This window comes from Alosa alosa, chromosome 4, assembly GCF_017589495.1.
Source record: "Alosa alosa isolate M-15738 ecotype Scorff River chromosome 4, AALO_Geno_1.1, whole genome shotgun sequence".
NCBI classification, from domain to species: domain Eukaryota; kingdom Metazoa; phylum Chordata; class Actinopteri; order Clupeiformes; family Clupeidae; genus Alosa; species Alosa alosa.
The window spans coordinates 31,151,485-31,169,946 of NC_063192.1; the positions used below are offsets into that span (position 1 = coordinate 31,151,485).

Here is an 18,462-nt window from a genome sequence, read left to right on the forward strand (position 1 = left end):
GATGCGACTGCGTGGTGAATCATAGGTGACGTCAGATTTGTGTCTGATGAAAACAAGGAAGAGCAACGTGCAAGTAGTAGTAGATCATATGGAGAGTAACTGAGGTAGGTTTCTAATTTTGTCAGTTTATCGTGAATTTAGCAAAAATTCGAGAGGTATTTGGCATATTCAGAAGAGCTGACGGTGGTGTAGGCCTATTTCATTATCAGCACGGTAGCATAGGCCTATGCATGGGTGAGGGAATGAACTGTCTGTGTCTTCTTCTGGTTATAGCGATGATGTAAAGGCCATTGTAATAACGTAGGTTACTTTAGTAGACTAGCTCTGTTCAAAAACAATGATTTGACATTCCCTCCGTAGTCGAGATCTAATGGAAAATATTTTCGCAATTGGGTGTTAGGCTAGCCTACTATAACATTGTTAGCCTAGTTTGTTCTTTCGGTTCTGCCTATTAGCTTCTTGTTTTGTTTCCTGTTTTGGACAGAATGGACCCTAGACATAAAAAGATCCTTCAACGCAACAGAACCAATCTTGTGAGGGATTTAGACCCGTCAGAAGTTTATGATGGACTCCTGTCAAGGGGAGTCTTCACCCAAGATATGATAGATGAGATTAAGGTAAGACCCACCCGAGGGGCCCTTTAGTGTATGGTTGAATTCTCAGGGCAAGTCAGTCTCTTTTACTTTTTTTGAGTGTGCCTATCTTTGCTGTTTCAGAGCTCAGGAACCAGAAGGGACCAGGCCAGGCAGCTGGTGAGAGACCTGGAGACACGTGGGAGCCGAGCCTTCCCTGCCTTTTTGGAATGCCTGCGTGAGTGTGGCTATGAAAGTCTGACCAGTCTCCTCCAGAGCGAAGATCCAGTTGGCCAGTCTGTGCCAAGCCCACAGATTCCAGTAATCAGACCTCTGCCAGTGTGTAAGAGCACAGTCTTTGATGTTTCCATCACTTCCTAATTTTTCTCTTTTAATATCTTGCATGCATCAATATATTGCTTAATGTTGCACAGGTCCTATTGATGTCAGAGAGCCAGACAAAATCCACAGTAATCCACCTAAAGAATTGCCTCTATATCCTACTGAAATAGATATTGCCAGTCCATGTAAGTATGCACATTACCTCTGATTCCCCTCTTCAAGGTTATAATTTCAAATATGTTAGACTAACATATGTATATTGTGTGAAAGAGAGGATCATATTATGCAGTTGATTGAAGTCACATTTGAATACTTATGTGTTTGACAGCTCCAGAGAGGTTGAGCCCAAGACCCACGCAAGGGAGAACAAGACGAGATAGCATCCAGGTAGCCTGTGTAGATGAATTTTTTTCATATGTCTTAAGACTTAGACATATGAACAGATGAACAGAAAACTATCTTTGTTAGGGGCTTCTGAACCTGTCTAATGGGTTAGGACTTGACAATTGCTCATTAAAATCTCATTTGCTGAAGTTCTTTTCTGTTTAACTTTCCCTCAGAGTTATAAGATGGATGCTAGCCCCTGTGGACTCTGCCTCATCATAAACAATGTGGAGTTTGAACAGCACTCAGACCTAAAGGATCGCAACGGATCAGATATAGACAGTGACAAGCTAGAGAGACGATTCAAGTCTCTTAATTTTGATGTTGTTGTGAAACGAAACCTGAAACATAAGGTATAGCAGGGATGCTATAATTTCACAGTAGTATGAAATAGAATGTATATTGCCTTACATTCATTCCATATCTTGTTTCTTAGCAAATACGACAAGAGCTGTCGGCATTAGCAAAGATGGACCATTCCAACTCTGACTGCTGTGTGGTTATCATTCTGTCACATGGCACAGAGGTAAGCTGAGTGAATTTTGAAGCATTCACCCAAGTCCTGTGATTGTTACAAACTCTCATTCTTTTGAAGCATCCTTTGTTAGTGTCGCAGCTATTTTTAGCACTCTCTTTTCATATACAATCATTACTGTGTGGTTTTCAGCAGTGTGGTTTTAAGCCTTTGTGTTGTTGTCCTCAGGCCACACACAGTCGCTTTCCTGGTGCAGTGTACGGCGTGGATGGCACCTCAGTGCCAGTTCAGGTCATCACAAACTACCTCAATGGACAGCACTGTCCCTCACTGCAGGGCAAGCCCAAACTCTTCTTCCTTCAAGCCTGTGGAGGAGGTCAGATGAGTTCTTAACCAGATAGAACATTCCAGATATCACATGACACAATGATGACACATTCACAACACACTCATGATAATTGCTTTAAGGCTACATCCACACTACTCCGTTTCGTTTGATTCCGAGACACCTTTGTTACATTGTTGCTGCTCACCTACACTACTCCGGCATTTTTCAAGCTAGTTCAAATCTGGGATGATTTGAAAACGCTGTCAGATCCATATTAATTTGAAAACTCTGGCTTTGTGCTTTACTTACTTATACATTTTACTTATGCATTATGCATAAATGTGGACATTGAATCTGCAAACATCTGAAAATGATGACGTAGAAATCCATGTCCCCCTCCTGATTTTGACCTATCAGTTTGATGTTTCTTGACCCTCCATGACCCATTTAGACTTGTACTACTAGCCTGCCAGTGGTGAATGCAACATGGAGGACATAGTACAAGCTTTACTGGCATTGCAGTGTTTGGTAGCATCTGTACTTTGTCGTTAAATTCACAGACAGTTGCGTGAATGGTCATGTGATTTGTGTGAATGGTCGTATGATCCGAGCCTTATATTTGAACTGGAACAATGTTTTAAAATGAAAACGGAATGGTGAGGATGTAGCTTAAATATACTGTATTAGCAGAACCAATGCCATTTCAATCAGAACTGTGAATAATGCATACAGTGTTATCAAAGTATTTGTCTGCTATTAACTGTATAGCAAAGCATTGTGCAGTAACACATTAACAGTAAGACATCATACTGGCGCTGCTGCCGGCTCATGGCATGAGTGTGTGTTTGGGTAGGAGAGAAGGACACTGGCTTTGAAGTGTCTCCTGATGAGGTGCAGCCATGTATGGGTGGACCAGATGACCAGACGGATGCCATCCCTGTGTCATCCAGCAGTGACTCCCTGAGCATGTCAGATGAACCAGATGCACGGGCTACTCTGCCCACACCAAGTGACATTCTGGTATCCTACTCCACTTTTCCAGGTGTGCTGGAGTTGTCTTCAAAACATTTGTGGTTTCTTCATCTAAAGTGGCATCACTTAGATGGAGTTAAAAAAAAAGTCCTCAAGATCTTTACAGTTTTGCACACAACTTGTGTACATTCTTTAGTGCCTCCCAGGTAATTTGATTTTAAGTCTCCTGTTAATGCAGACTAAGAAGTAGCAGTTTTAATTTATTTGTACCGTCACCTACAGGATATGTCTCGTGGAGGGACACCAAGGCAGGTTCCTGGTATGTAGAGACCCTGGATCGTCTTCTGAAAGAGAATGCTGCCATTCACGACCTAGTAACTATACTTATGATGGTGGGTATGCACTGTGCAGATAGCTTGATATTGGAGGATTAAGCAAGCACCAAAACTGTACTTTCTGCTGCAGGTGCTCACATTGTTATTCATGCTATTCAATATGTGACATTGCCAAATATATGAACACTTAACAGTACGTTACCAAAACATATCAGTAAGTTAGCTAGATTTTATCAGAGCAGACTGTGCTGTTGTAGCCTCATTGACACCAGACCCTTCTCAATTGAGAGTGGGTCTGGAAAAGGTTAAAGGCGCTCTAAGCGATGCCACGCTCTTTTTTTAAGCTAATACATTTTTTGTCACTTACAGCAATCACCTCACCATCCGCTAGCTGCCTGTGTACTGAATACACTGTAAAAAAACGTAATCTCTGTGGACAGCCCAGGCTCCAAAAACGGCAACAAAAACAACCTGGGAAAACCTAGCCCATAAAAACATAACAAACTGTTCCAGAAAATCACAGACGAGATGCTCGTTTAGGAGAGTTTCAATTGCACGGGAGGGAGGGAGAGGAAGTAGCGAGCTAGCTCTCTGTTTTGTTTGAATGTCAACAGAAGTGACGTTACCCAGCAACGCTTAGAGCACCTTTAATTGACTTCCAGCAGGGGCGTAACTACCAGTGAAATTAAACTTAAACTGGTGAATTAAACTCTTACCAAATAATTTCAGAAGTGTAGCAATCCTGTAAACAAAGGTTTATAAATGCAGTTGTTTTTCAATTCTAAACAAATACCTGTCCATGTTGGATTAGCGATTGTATTTGCGTGCCCATGTTTTAGGGACATTAGAAATTGTTCTTCAATGGCCTCTTGGACCTGCAGAGCAAATCCCAAATTTGCCGAAAGTTTATTCTGGGTATTCCCAGGCTGGTGCTGTTGGTGTTGGCAAACCATTTGGACAAAACATGTAATGCCTATTTCATTATGACATATCTGAGGTGACAGAAAGGGACCAGTATTTAATCTGCTTTTTGGTCTTTGTTTTTAATGTCTAGGTCAACAATGAAGTGTCACAGAATTCTGCTAAAGGCTTGTTTAAACAGATGCCTGGGTCATTCAACTTCCTCCGAAAGCTTCTTTACTTCCAGGCTCCACCACACAGCCAGTTTTCTACATGACCAGCATATCTGTCTCTGGCTCACAGAGAAACCTTCAGGAATTCATAATATGTTTAAATGGTTATCCTGTGGTAATCAAATCTGTTAGCTTTGTATTTTTTTTACTTTTGCACTCACAATTTGTAGTGCTGTTGTTTACTGGATTTCCCAGTCAGAGAGTTGCCACCCCTTCAACCATTTTGTAGGTGTCATTTAGCCTCGGGACTAGTTGTCATGTCATGATCAAAACAACAATTTTCCCAAAACATATAACTCATGACTTTTTAATGATTATACATCAATAGATTTAAGCTTGACAATTTGCTCTTTTAATTTGACAATGGTGATGGAATATGTAATAGTTTTTCTATACTGTACATCCTTATTTTTTTTTTTACAAGTAATTTCAATAAATGTATGTAATGATTTGTAACCTTGAGTCAATGATGTGTCTGGTATATCTGCAATTCTAGCAAAAACATCTTAACTACTTGCTATTCAAATTACACTGTTGATTGTCTGTAATTGTTTATGGTGCTCACATAATGGAATGAACAGCTGGAAGAAATAGAGGAGCAATTCACTGAATTAACTGAATAAAATTAGATTAACAGTCTTAAACTCAAATAAATGTACCATAACACTTAATTCAGCAGGTGCCCCTCATATAGGCTTCTTTTTTTTATGAAGTCAGGTGAAGCTACCTGCCTTTCCAATGCCTGTAGTTCTGTGGTTTGAACCCCAAAGAAAATGTAAGAAAAGGTTTCATAGCCGAAATTGCAAAAAGAGATGTTAACATGCTAACAAGCTTTTATTATGACCGTCGCACAGCGAAGTCTTTTTTTTCTTTCGGATTTTTTAATGCTTCAGTAATTTGGTGTCAACGATTCCCCGGACACTGAAAGACCGGGGTGCAGGAAACTTGCATGTATCCCCACAAGGATGACACAGAACCATTGTTTTTCTGTTTTTCAGTTTTCTGTGAATATCTCGAGAATCGTAGGGCCTATGAGGACCACATTGTTTTTGTATGTTGGTCTTAAGGGGCCATGTCAACCCATCCCATAACTACTCATTTGATGTAGCCTATAGCGCCACCTAGTAAAAATGAAAAAGCAAAAATGAGGTGTATTCACAGGTATCTCTGGCTGACATGGTCAAAACTGCACGGAAATGGGGGTGTGGGATCATTGACACCCTCTAAATGCACACCAAGTTTTGTGGAATTCCGTTTTTTTTTGGGGGGGGGGACTTACAAATACACACATACACACACTCATTTATACAAAAGTTGCAAGAGTAGGGGATGGAGACAAATTAAGCGTGGATGTGCGAGAGTGTGCAGTAGTAAGCGGCGGTCATATTTTGTAGGCCTACTGTGCTGTATGTACTGTTTCTGCCCATTTGCGAGATTTTGCTTGCTTTGCCTACTGACTAAACAGAAAAACTCATTGGGCTTACAGAAGATGTTTAAGGCCACCAACTCGTTAGGTGGCAGTGTGGGGCTGTCACCGATTCAGCTTCCAATTCAAAAAAGTGCACCAGATGAAGAAGATGCATCATGGCGGGCTGCACGAAATTGTTTGCTGTCGAAGTCGACAGACTAATAGTTTTATTTGGGTTATTTTTCCTTCTGCATACATCTATAACAGCAGGTATTACAGAAGTTTCTCTTGTAACTAGAAATTGATGGTAGAAAGCGTTGTTCTTATATTTTACAAGGCAAATACAGGGTGTTAAATATTGGTTTCTAATCAAGGAAGACAGTAGCTAATTCAACAGCTGCAGATATGATAACATTAACTGATGATCAGATGAGTGTGAGCGCTTTAATTTTCTTCACGACCACTTTATAGATGAAAGACAACTGTAATGTGTATGTTTCAATAATTGAGCTAGTTTTATGTAATGGTAGGCTAACACTTTTCAAAGAATTCGGTTGAAGAGAGATAACCTTAATACCATCCAGCTAAATACCTAACGTTAACCTATTTGCTGACACTTAGGTGTTCAAATAATCGATTTGAAAGACAGCCAAGAGTTGAAGACACGTGAACCACAACACTTTTGCTACCATAATCCTGTTATGCCTGGATGGAGAGAGACTTGGACTAGAATTCAGGTAATTACAGTTTGATAACGACTCTAATAGGCTATGTTCTTCCAAGTTATTGCCTAATGAAATGTAGCCTACCTCTAAGTCTCCAGTGGTGAACAGATACAAACATATTTGTAATGCCTGATCTGTTTGTTGTGACAGGTGCAAGTCTGGAGCTCTAAAGAGCTGAAGGTGACTGTAGTTAATGATGAGCAGGAGCTGCAGGAGCTGGAACACTTCAGCATATGGACCCTTATGCAGTACTTCCTACAGGAGAAGACTAATGAAACCTTTGTCAACATCAACCTTTTTTCACCCAAAACATGTTTCAGAGTTGACCCTTCCAACACACAAACATTGTACACTGTGAAACCTCTCCGAAGTGAGTGTGCCCTTATAGCCAATAGGCCTACAAGCCTATTGGCTATTACACGTTTTTTCAAACAATTTGTTTCTTCAGTACCATCAATTCTAAAATTATTTTTGTTTTCCCTGACTACAGAATTTGACATCTGCCTGTTCATAGTCTTTCTTGTTGGGGTTCTGCTGTTTTTCTTTGCCGACATTCTGAGCAGGTATTGTTCTTTCTGCAGTATGACTGTTTTTCAGAACATGATAACTTGTATAATCTTTATTTGTAATCACTTGATATATTGTTTATTTTTGCCCAGGAGTCAGATGTTCTATTACTCTGCGGGTATGAGCACAGGAATGATTGCCTCTCTCCTCATCCTCATCTTCATCATAGCCCGCTTTTTGCCTAAGGTAGAAGCTATGGACCCTTTCAAGAGAGTTCCATTATCAGCATCATAGTTGGCCCCACAAGACTTCCTTTTTAACATTCCATATGTTATCTTAATGCAGAGGAAGTAGATTGGGGCCCAAATAGAACGTTCAAGCATTGTTTTTGTTTACCTTGTTGAAAGGGTCTATACATGTACTGACATTTAGGGATGCCCTTTTACTTCCTTGCATTACTTGAAATTCCTTGAAATTCCAACCATTACCATTAGGATCTGAGGATATCCATGGTATCTACTTACTTTTCAGTAATAGACAGCGATAAGTGTTTAGAGTTTGAATTTGTTTGTCTTTCATCCCTCAGAAAAGTCCATTCTACGTGTTGTTAGTAGGAGGGTGGTCTTTCTCACTGTACATCATTCAGCTAGTTGGCAGAAACCTGCAGCTCATCCTGAAAGAACACTGGCCCCTAGCCATTGGTAAGATTACAATGTAATTTTAACATTAAACTATAGCCCCTTTGACACTGCCAGACTTGCCGCAAATGTATGTACCTTTATCGCGGAACGCCTGTCCTTTTTACATAGACGCGAGGCGGAAAGGGGGGTTGACGTGCCCCCCAATTTTTACCACCAACAACGGTAGTCTCCCCGTGAATAATGCGCAATTTCTATCTAAAAACGGCTACAGAGACAGAACACGTGGTTCCATATATGAGTGTAAAAGGCGGAACGGGGGAATCTGGGCGGGCGTTTTGATGACACTACGTATGTCCAACCCAACACCAAATTGATCGAAACCATTACGGACAATCTTTAATTCCACAAAGCTTCCAGTCATATTTAACGCCTGCTAGAGCAATTGACTGTAGGTCGGAATGCAATCAGATGCCATGTCCTAAAATCCAGTGATAAAACAAAGCATGAACTCCCATGAGCGTCCGTCCTACTGTAGCTAGATTTTACATTATCACATTACCCTCATGTTTCTGCCTGTTCTGTGCTGTTAAGCCCAAATATACATGCATCACATTTCGAAGGTTACTAAGATTGTGTACAGCCAAAATAAACAAGCTAAAACCAGTAGGATGTATGACATATCTGACAGCAGATACATAACTCTTAAGTGAGACGACATCATTGGCAGAAATGTAATGATGGCAGATAACCTTGTAGCATTCCAAGCATTAGCACTACTACTTTGCATACCACAGTTGCAGTTTTGCGTTCTATGCAGGACTGTGCTCAAAATGTATAGTTTTACATAAAACAAGACATTAACATCTTAACACCTATTAATATGCCAAGTTATGATGGCGCAAAAAAATTAACCCTGCACACTTCATAGGGTAAACTACTGTTAACCATGTAACATATCCTGACAATAGTGAAATTAGTTTAATGTCACTTTATGTGTTTAACAAACAAACTTAACTGTAAGTAGCAACATGCAATGCTCACTTTGTCAGAAAACAAGCAAACACAGCTAAACTTAATGACAATGAACTCTTACCTTTATGGTCCACTGCAAGTTATCCATAGTTAAGTCCACCGTTATTTCAGTCATGAATTCTTCTCGACATGAGCTACAGTAGATAGAGATAGCCTGGCCATATTCTACCATCGCACAAGCTTGACTAAATTCAACTTTCTCTCCAGAAACACTTTGGCAGTGTCTCAAACCGCATACTTCCGTCAGTACACTGCTAGTGTGCACGGAGCACTTACTTGCGCTGTGCCCACTTTTCGATGGTTAGTATTGTCCCAATATCTGCACTACACACTTAAACTAAAGTATTTGAAGTATGCAAGTAGGCAGTTTGAGACATAGCCTTTGTTATATTTGGACATGACAAACCAAAACTTGCGATGGTAGCCAGTAGGCCTAACCCTTACAACTTCTAGCATAGCATGATACATAGCATGATACAGTTTCTGGCATGAATGGCCAACATAATTTAACTACAGGCTACATTTGACTCGTCTTCAGGGAATAGCAACGTTACACTCCTTCACTAACGTGACCCACAACTTTATTTTCATGCATTAATTTGATTAACAGGCTACATGGCGATTAAGCACATTGAAGAGGTTTTCTGTTCATTGTATCACATTTTATTTCAGTTGTTAAAAGTGGTCGGGGCAAAATGAGTGGCAAACTCCCCAGCTAAACTGATACAAGGATACAAGGATACAAGGAAGTTTATTGTCACATGCATATAGTTACTGGAAGTAAGAAATGCAGTGAAATTATGTCTGGTGTCAGCCTATTTGTGCATTAATGGGGGTAAAAAGTGCAGTAGAAGAGGGGTTTAGTAGATTAAGTGGCAAGGGCTGCATAAAAAAGGTGGGGGAGGATTGGGATTGGGTGGGGGGCACCAACAAGGAGCACCCAAGAGCAACAGGGGCAAGGAAAAACTCCCTTACCAAGGAAGAAACCTTGGGCAGATCCACGGCTCAAGGGGCTAACCCAACTGCCAGGGGTCTTGGTGTGTGTGTTGGGGGATGACAGGGGAGATGGGATAGTGTGCTGTGTATGTGGGGAGAGGGCAGTGTGCAATATGTGTGTTGGGGAAGCTTCCTCATGAGACAATGTGCTGTGTATTGGGGGGCAGTGTGCTGTAAGTATGTTGGGGATGTGTGTTGGAGAAGCTTCCTGATGAAATAATGTGCTGTGTATGTAGGGGGTCAGGGACTTACTATTGCAAGCAGAGTACTGTATGTAATGTATGTGAGTGATGACAGTGAAGATGTGTGTGGGGCGGGAGGGAGTGGAGCAGTGACTGTGTGTGTGGGTAGGTGGGGCAGTGTGCTGTAAGGCATGTAGAGGATGTGTGTTGGAGAAGATCCTGAAGACAATGTGTTGTGTATGTGGGGGTGCAGTGTGCAGCAAGTATGTAGAGGAGGCTTACTGTAGCAAGCAGTGTGCTGTATGTATGTGAAGTGATGACAGTGATGATGTAAGTGTGTGTGTTGGGGATGGGGGTGGGGGGGGGGCAGAAAGGCTAGGCAATCAAGGACATGGGTAGATGGAGGAGAAATCAAAAATAATAAATAAAAAGTGTGCAAAAGTTGGAGAAAGTCAGATATGTGTGTGTGTGTGTTTTGACGTGTGATGAAATAAGAAAATAAATAAAAGGTCTGTAGCATAGGGAGAGGGATGTAAAAGTGCTAAAAGTCTTGTAGGTGTGTGTGTGGGTGTGTGTGTGTGTGTGGGGGGGTCATGAGTGCTGAGGAGTGAATGAGTGCAAAGTCAGTATAGTGTGAGTTCAGAGTTGGGAAATGTTGGAGAGTGCTGAGGAGTGAATGTGTGCAAAGTCAGTATAGTGTGAGTTCAGAGTTCGGATGGCCTGGGGATAAAAACTTCTCCTGAGTCTCTCAGTTCTGGCTTTGTGACTACATAGGCGTCTTCTTGATTTCAGCGGTAGGAATAATCCATTGTTAGGATGAGAAGAGTCCTTCAGAATCTTTTGGGCTCTTAGGAGTACTCTTCTGGAATAGATATCTTGTAGAGCAGGGAGTTGAGTTCTTATAGTACGTTCAGCTGAGCGCACTACTCTCTGCAGAGTACTACAATCTCTAACAGTGGAGTTCCCATACCAGGTGATGATGCTACCAGTTAGAACACTCTCAACCGCTGAAGTGTAGAAGGCCTTCATGATGGATGTAGAAACTTTGAATTTCCTTAGCTGACGAAGGAAGTAGAGTCGTTGTCTGGACTTCTTCAGAACATATTGAGTGTTAACAGTCCATGTTAAGTCTTCAGTAATGTGGACACCAAGGTATTTAAAACTTGTGACTCACTCTACAGGTTGCCCGCTGATCATTAGTGGGGTGTAACTGTAGTTCTGCTGCTGCCTTCTGTAATCCACTACCATTTCCTTGGTTTTATTGATATTTATTGATATGATGCATGTCAACTCCTGTCAAAGCTGATATGATGGGGGCATCGGTAACACTTTACTTGACAGTATCGACATAAGACTGACATGACATTGTCATGAACACATGACACTGTCATGATACATGAAACCTAAACCTAACCCTAATCTGTTAGCCTAACTTGTTATGACAAAAACCGAATGTCACTTAATAACATAAGCGTTATGTCATAAAAGTTGTTTATGACATGTTCATGACAGTCTCATGTCATGTAAAGTGTAACTGGGAGGCCCCAGCTGTGGCGCAACTGGCTGGGGCACCTGCACAGTACGCCGGCAACCCGGGTTCGATTCCCGGTCCCGTGGTCCTATGTCTCATAGCCCATCTCGGCTTGTCCCCTGCACTCCAAAATCTGGCGCTAGTTAGCCGATGCTACCAACGGCTTTTTCAATAGTGGTGCTTCTGCATCGGGCTAGCCATGCAAATAAATCACTGTTTTACACCTATTTACGAGGCTCAATGTATCTCCACACTTCATTGGTAGACTTCCGAGGGCCCTGGCATTTAAAACGAGACATTGAGAACTTTGAAAAAGCACTGGTAGTTTACTTACAAGACGATTTATACAGACAGTATCTTCATTTAAGTTTAAGCGTTTGCAGCCATCTTGAATTTAGACGATAAGTTTAGAGCAGTAAGAATGAACAGGTATGATAAGGGATCAGATTCCAAAAATAATTCAGTGGAAATGCATGGATTCCAGTTTCTTCCAGTAGCAGCAACTGGAATCCATGCATTTCCACTAAATTATTTTTGGAATCTGATCCCTTATCATACCTGTTCATTCTTACTTGTTGCTTCGACTTATCGTGACTAAATTCAAGATGGCTGCAAACGCTTATAAACAAAAAAAAAAAAAAGAAAAGAAAGAAAAGGTGGGCAGCCGTGGCCCACTGGTTAGCACTTTAGCACTCTGGACTTGTAACCCGGAGGGTTGCGGTTCGAGCCCCACCAGTGGGCGCGGCTGAAGTGCCCTTGAGCAAGGCACCTAACCCCTCACTGCTCCCCGGCGCCGCCCGTTGTAGCAGGCAGCTCACTCATCGCCCGGATTAGTGTGTGCTTCACCTCACTGTGTGTTCACTGTGTGCTGTTTGTGTTTCACTAATTCACCGATTGGGTTAAATGCAGAGACCAAATTTCCCTCACGGGATCAAAAAAGTATATATACTTATACTTAACTTCGTGAAGATACTGTCTGTATAAATCGTCTTGTAAGTAAACTACCAGTGCTTTTTCAAAGTTCTCAATGTCTCGTTTTAAATGTCAGGGCCCTCGGAAGTCTACCAATGAAGTGTGGAGATACATTGAGCCTCGTCAATGGGTGTAAAACAGTGATTTGTTTGCATGGCTAGCTTTATGCCGAAGCACCACTATTGAAAAAGTATGGTAGCATCGGCTAACTAGCGCCAGATTTTGGATTGCAGGGGACAAGCCGAGATGGGCTATGAGACATACGTTCACACTCGGTATCATGTTTCAATACACTTTAGGTCAATATCACACCGGAATTCTCCTTTAAAGGCATAAAAAGGCCCAAAAAATATACTCAAAAAAAAAAAAAGTGTAACCGGGGCATCTGCACTTCCCATGCACACAAGCCTAATGTTGCACTTCCCATGCATACAAGCCTAATGTTGCACGTCAATACTGTTGCTTCAATTTGCGTTTTGGTCCTCCCTCCTGGCTCCTCAAAATGCCGGCTTTTATGTAAACACTCGCACCAAGGCAGCAATTTTTCGGCATAAAGACGTCTCTTCTCCCCGTGAATATTGCACGGTTTCTTTCTAAAAACGGCTTATGAAGAAGGATCAATGATTTGCTGGAAATGCATGCATACACTGCCATGTAGAGATCACTTCCTAATTCCCTTTTTTTTTGCCTTCAGGTTACACAGCTGTGGTGGGCTTCATCAGTTTTGCTGTGTGTTACCGCCATGGCCCTTTAGTGAACCAACGTAGTATCAACATCCTGTCCTGGACGCTGCAGTTGTTTGGCCTTCTACTGATCTATGCTGGCATCCAGGTGCAGCAGGTGGCCCTGGCCATCATGGTGGCAGCCTTCTGTGCCAAGAACCTAGAGTATCCCATCAACCTCGCCTTCACTATTTGCCAGTAAGTGAACCTCAGCACCAATCACCAACAATGAAAATGCAGTGAATTCAAAATAAATTGTAGACCACTTTTAAATGGTCTTTCTTTTCTGTAGTTGCAAGAATGCCTAATGCCTTGAGACAACTTTGGTCTTCTTCTGTCTGATCTTGTATTCATTATCCATAAGAGGTCCAAGCATTTTTCAGTGAAGCCAATAAAACATGAGTCTAGCGAGTCTCGTTTGAATTGTGCGAAGAAGTTAGCCATGCTGAGATAGCTAATATTGCAGCACAACTCAATGAAGGCTAGCATTCTACAGTCTGAGAAGTCAGCAAATAAGGGAATGTTTGATGTTATGCAGGGCCATAAATTATCTAACAAAATGCCTCTCTGTGTAAGCAGACGATTGGATTTAAAAACAATCCAGGTAGGGCTGAAACGATTCATCGAGTTACTCGAATAACTCGATTACAAAAATTACTCGAGGCAAAACCCCTGCCTCCAAGCCTCGTTAAATTCCTATGACGTGCACTATACGCGCAGGGATCTGATTGTTCCACACGGACCGTTGTTCAGGAAGCACACCACTAGCGCGTGAATCGTAATGCATTCTGAATTTAGCTGGCGCGATGGCGGAGTCAAGATATCCATAAATGGCAGAGAATGTCTAAAGTTTTCAAGTAAAGTTTTGGAATCATTACATACTCAAAAAGGAAAAGAACAAGCATCTGAACCTAAATATCCACTCCATGCTGTTTCACCAAGCGTCAATAAAGTAGGCTAGGCTATTTATCAATCTATCTAGCCTATCTATTATCTATCTACGTAGGCCTAGCCTATAGCCTACACTGATATTGGCTGATTTTAATCACATACTGTATTTGTAGCGATGTCGTGATGGCTTGTTTAGCTTTGATGTTTTTAAGTAAGTAAACTTATTCACGTTCAATTGCAAGACAGCATGCCTAAAAGAGAACCCCTCAAATACATGCATGCACCCTCATCTTTCCTCACGCACCGCACGCGTGCACACACACACACACAGGTTGCTAGGTTACCATAGCAAATAGGCTCACCCCAGAAATTATTTGTTAGTAGCCTAATGGTAAAATTATTTGTTAGTAGCCTAATGGTAGGCTATGTTTTAGTAGCCTAATGGTAAATGCTGCAGGTGTAGAAATCTATATAAAACAGATATTTATGTTGATGTCAGGTCTAGATTACAGCATGAAACTTGTTGTAGGCTACATATTAATACATTAAATTGCTTTCCCTCTTCTCCCTCCCCGCACTTCACAACATAGTATGGACAGCTTTGTTCGCCCAGCTAAGCATGCACACGCAATTTTACAGAGAGCATTTTGAACATTATTTAATTGATGGCACTGGCACTTAAAAACACTAAATGGGTAAATTGCAATAAATGGGCTTAGTTTTGTAGCCTAATCTTGGAGTTAGAATAAATACCTCTGTGCCAATTGCTTGATCATTTTACAGCCATGTCATTTTCGTTATGTGTTTTGGTTGTTTAAAAATGCAAAAAAAAAATTATCTGATTAATCGATCGATAAAGTGCTAGATTAATCGATTACAAAAAGAATCGATTGCTGCAGCCCTAAATCCAGGCATCTTGAGACTTTGACTCAGTCTCAAAACCCTGAGTTTCTATTCCTCTTATACCTGTGTTATACCTGCCCATAGCTAAACATGAACAAAACCTCCACGGACCACCCTCAGTGGTTCTTGCCTTTTGCAATCTGGGACTGCAAAATGTAAAACATTTTATTCGGTTTAACTCAATTATCCGACTACTTGCCTCACCTATTTTCCTTTTTATTTATACCTGTTTTTGAACATATAAGTAGTGCTCACATTAGTCAAAGTCAAAGTCAAAGTCAGCTTTATTGTCAATTTCTTCACATGTTCCAGACATACAAAGAGATCGAAATTACGTTTCTCACTATCCCACGGTGAAGACAAGACATATTTTACCAATTTAGGTCCACAGACAAACATAACATTCAAGTAAACAAAAAAGTAAGTAAATAAGTAAATAAGAGGGCACATATAATAATGAAAAAATAAGAGCAGCAAAATGTGGTTGAAATTGTGCATAGACAGTCAATAAAAATACTAGTGCAAATTCAGGCCAATAAAAGGCTTGGGTAGTTCTGTTTGACCTAAGTAAGAAGAAAGTGGCATAGTGGTGCAAGTTATGTAAGAGCAGCAGAAGTGTTGTGTTTCAGGACAACAACACCAGTTGTAAAGTGTACAAGTGTGCAAGTGTGCAAGTGGAGTAGTGCAGGCGGCCATTTTGGGTCCAATGTCCAGGATGTTATGTAGCTGAGGGTGGAGGGGGGAGAGGAGGGAGAGAGTTCAGCATCCTTACAGCTTGGTGTATGAAGCTGTTGGTGAGTCTGGTAGTGCGGGAGGGCGCGGGCTTCTGTACCTCTTCCCAGAGGGCAGTAGATCAAACAGATTGTGAGCGGGGTGACTTGCATCACTCACAATTTTGGTCGCCTTTTGGTGAGGTGGGTGGTGTAAATGTCCTTCAGGGAGGGGAGTGAAGCACCAATGATCCTTCCAGCTGTGTTCACTATGCGCTGCAGGGCTTTCCTGTTGTATTCAGTGCAGCTTCCGCCCACACAGCGATACAGCTGGAGAGGATGCTCTCAATGGTGCCTCGGTAGAATGTGGTCATGATGGCTGGTGGAGCACTTGCTCGCCTGAGTTTCCGAGGGAAGTACAGGCGGGCGCTGAGCTCTCTTAGCCAGTGATGCAGTGTTGGTGGTCCAGGAGAGGTCTTCACTGATGTGCACCCCCAGGAATTTGGTGCTGCTCGCTCTCCCACCACAGCATCGTCGATGGTCAGTGGCAGGTGTTGGGTGTGACCTCTCCGGAAGTCAACAACAATCTCTTTGGTCTTGCTGACGCTCAGCAGGAGGTTGTTGTCCCTGCACCACGTGGTCAGATGGTCGACCTCCAACCTGTATTGAGTCTCGTCGCCCTTGGTGATGAGACCCACCAGAGTTGTGTCGTCAGCAAATTTCACTATGTGATTGTTGCTGTAGGTTGCAGTGCAGTCATCGTCCAGCAGGGTGAAGAGCAGCGGACTGAGCACGCAGCCTTTGGGGGGCCCCTGTGCTCAGTGTGATGCTGCTTGAGGTATTGTTGCCAACACGCATTACTACTTGGGGCCTCTGACAGAGGAAGTCCAGTAGCCAGTTGCAGAGGTAGGTACTGAGTCCCAGTTTGTCAAGTTTGCAGATGAGTTGTTGTGGTATTATGGTGTTGAATGCAGAACTGAAGTCTATAAACAGCAATCTCACATATGAGTCTCTTTTTCCAGGTGGGTGAGGGCTGGGTGGAGGGCAGAGCAGATTGCATCCTCTGTGACCGCTTGGCTCGGTATGCAAACTGGAAGGGGTCCAGGGTGGGGGGAGAATGGCTTTGATATGTGACATGACAAGCCGCTCAAAGCACTTCATGATGATGGGTGTCAGTGCCACAGTGCGGTAGTCATTGAAGCAGGATGGAGCAGTTTTCTTCGGCACAGGTATGATGGTGGCAGCTTTGAAACATGATGGGACGATGGCTTGCTTCAGGGAAGTGTTAAAGATGTCTGTGAAGACATCCTTAAGCTCCCCTGCACAGTCCTTCAGCGCACGACCTGGGATGTTGTCTGGACCTGTTGCCTTACGGGTGTTGATGGCAGCAAGTGTCTTCTTCACGCTGTCGGCAGAGAGGCACAGGGGCTGCTCATGTAGAGGGGGATGGGTCTTCTGTGGGCAGGTGCTGTTTTGTGCTTCAAAGCGAGCAAAGAAGCGGTTCAGGTTGTTGAGCAGAGGGATGTTGCTCTCACAGCTCTGTGGCGCGGGCTTGTAGTCCGTGAGGGCCTGAATGCCCTGCCATAGGCTTTGTCGCGCTCCTGCTGTCTTTGAAGTGGGTGGTTATCTTGTGAGTGTATTCCTTTTTTGCTTCCTTGATGCCACGGGACAGGTTGGCTCTCGCTGTTTTCATGCCAGCTTCATCCCCAGCTCTGTAGGCTTTGTCTCTGGCCCTCAGCAGCCTGAGGACATCCCCTGTCAGCCATGGCTTCCAGTTAGCCCGAGTGATGATGTCTTTCAGCTTCCAGTGTACAAAGCATAGTCAGTTTTAATTGGGAACTGGACCACTCAGTTGTCGTAGTTTCTGTCTCTCATAGTAAGCTGAGCCGGAGAATACACTGGAAGCTGGAGCCGCGGCGGCTGCTTACTGAGGAGGAGTATCAGAAACAAGCAGAGGTAGAGACGAGTCGTGCCCTAGATGAGCTGCGCAACTACTGCAACAGTCCTGAATTCAACACCTGGAAGACTGTCTCCAGACTGCAATCACCCAAGAGGTAGGTTGCGAGACAGAAGTTAGGGTGTCTGTTTGGCTTTTCATATGACACAGAACTTCTGTACAACACTTAGTGACAGGATAGCCTATTTGACAGAGTGTGAGGTAATTGAGCTATTCTACATTAGTATTGCTTTACTGCTGTTAATCCACTTTCTTTCTCTCTATCCAGATTTGCTGATTTTGTAGAGGGATCCCCACATTTGTTGTCCAATGAGGTTTCAGTCCATGCACATGAATATGGATTTGAAGGCTCTTTCCTGGAGGATGAGCTGTTTGCCACAGATGAAGATGATGATGATGATGATGATGATGAGGTTGAGGGAGAATGGAAGAGAGATGTTAAAGACACTCGATTATTTGATACACACAATAAGTTTCACTGACTCAAGGGAAGTTGAGGTGAGAATGTCTGTTTGTGTTGTGCGTGTGTGGTTATGTGTGTCTGAGAGGGAGATGAGAGACTGAATGTTGAGTTCATAAAACATATTTTGCTGCCTGTGGTATGATGGATGGACAGAGGAGTAACTGATTTTTGTGTGTGTGTAACTGCTCCTAATATTGTTTTCTGTACAGTTTTCTTTTGTTATGTATGTTGTCAGCCAACGCAATTGTAATGATAGAATAAAGGCAGATTTGTGAGGTTTT

The 18,462-nt window shown here is 42.5% G+C and overlaps 2 protein-coding genes across 2 annotated transcripts; both read left to right on the forward strand.

The window, feature by feature from the left end:
* Positions 1-19: 19 nt before the first annotated feature.
* casp9 (caspase 9, apoptosis-related cysteine peptidase) lies at positions 20-4,997 on the forward strand. The gene is made up of 11 exons (XM_048240501.1): positions 20-104; positions 485-617; positions 717-915; positions 1,007-1,099; positions 1,243-1,301; positions 1,475-1,651; positions 1,735-1,824; positions 2,002-2,149; positions 2,955-3,143; positions 3,356-3,465; positions 4,463-4,997. The coding sequence occupies exons 2-11, from the start codon at positions 486-488 to the stop codon at positions 4,583-4,585; spliced, it is 1,320 nt and encodes a 439-aa protein (XP_048096458.1). The 5' UTR covers positions 20-104; position 485; the 3' UTR covers positions 4,586-4,997.
* A 1,095-nt stretch (positions 4,998-6,092) lies between these two features.
* Positions 6,093-18,462, forward strand: nemp1 (nuclear envelope integral membrane protein 1). The gene is made up of 9 exons (XM_048241417.1): positions 6,093-6,219; positions 6,571-6,686; positions 6,825-7,044; positions 7,165-7,237; positions 7,334-7,427; positions 7,768-7,882; positions 13,230-13,455; positions 17,639-17,815; positions 17,987-18,462. The coding sequence occupies exons 1-9, from the start codon at positions 6,126-6,128 to the stop codon at positions 18,198-18,200; spliced, it is 1,329 nt and encodes a 442-aa protein (XP_048097374.1). The 5' UTR covers positions 6,093-6,125; the 3' UTR covers positions 18,201-18,462.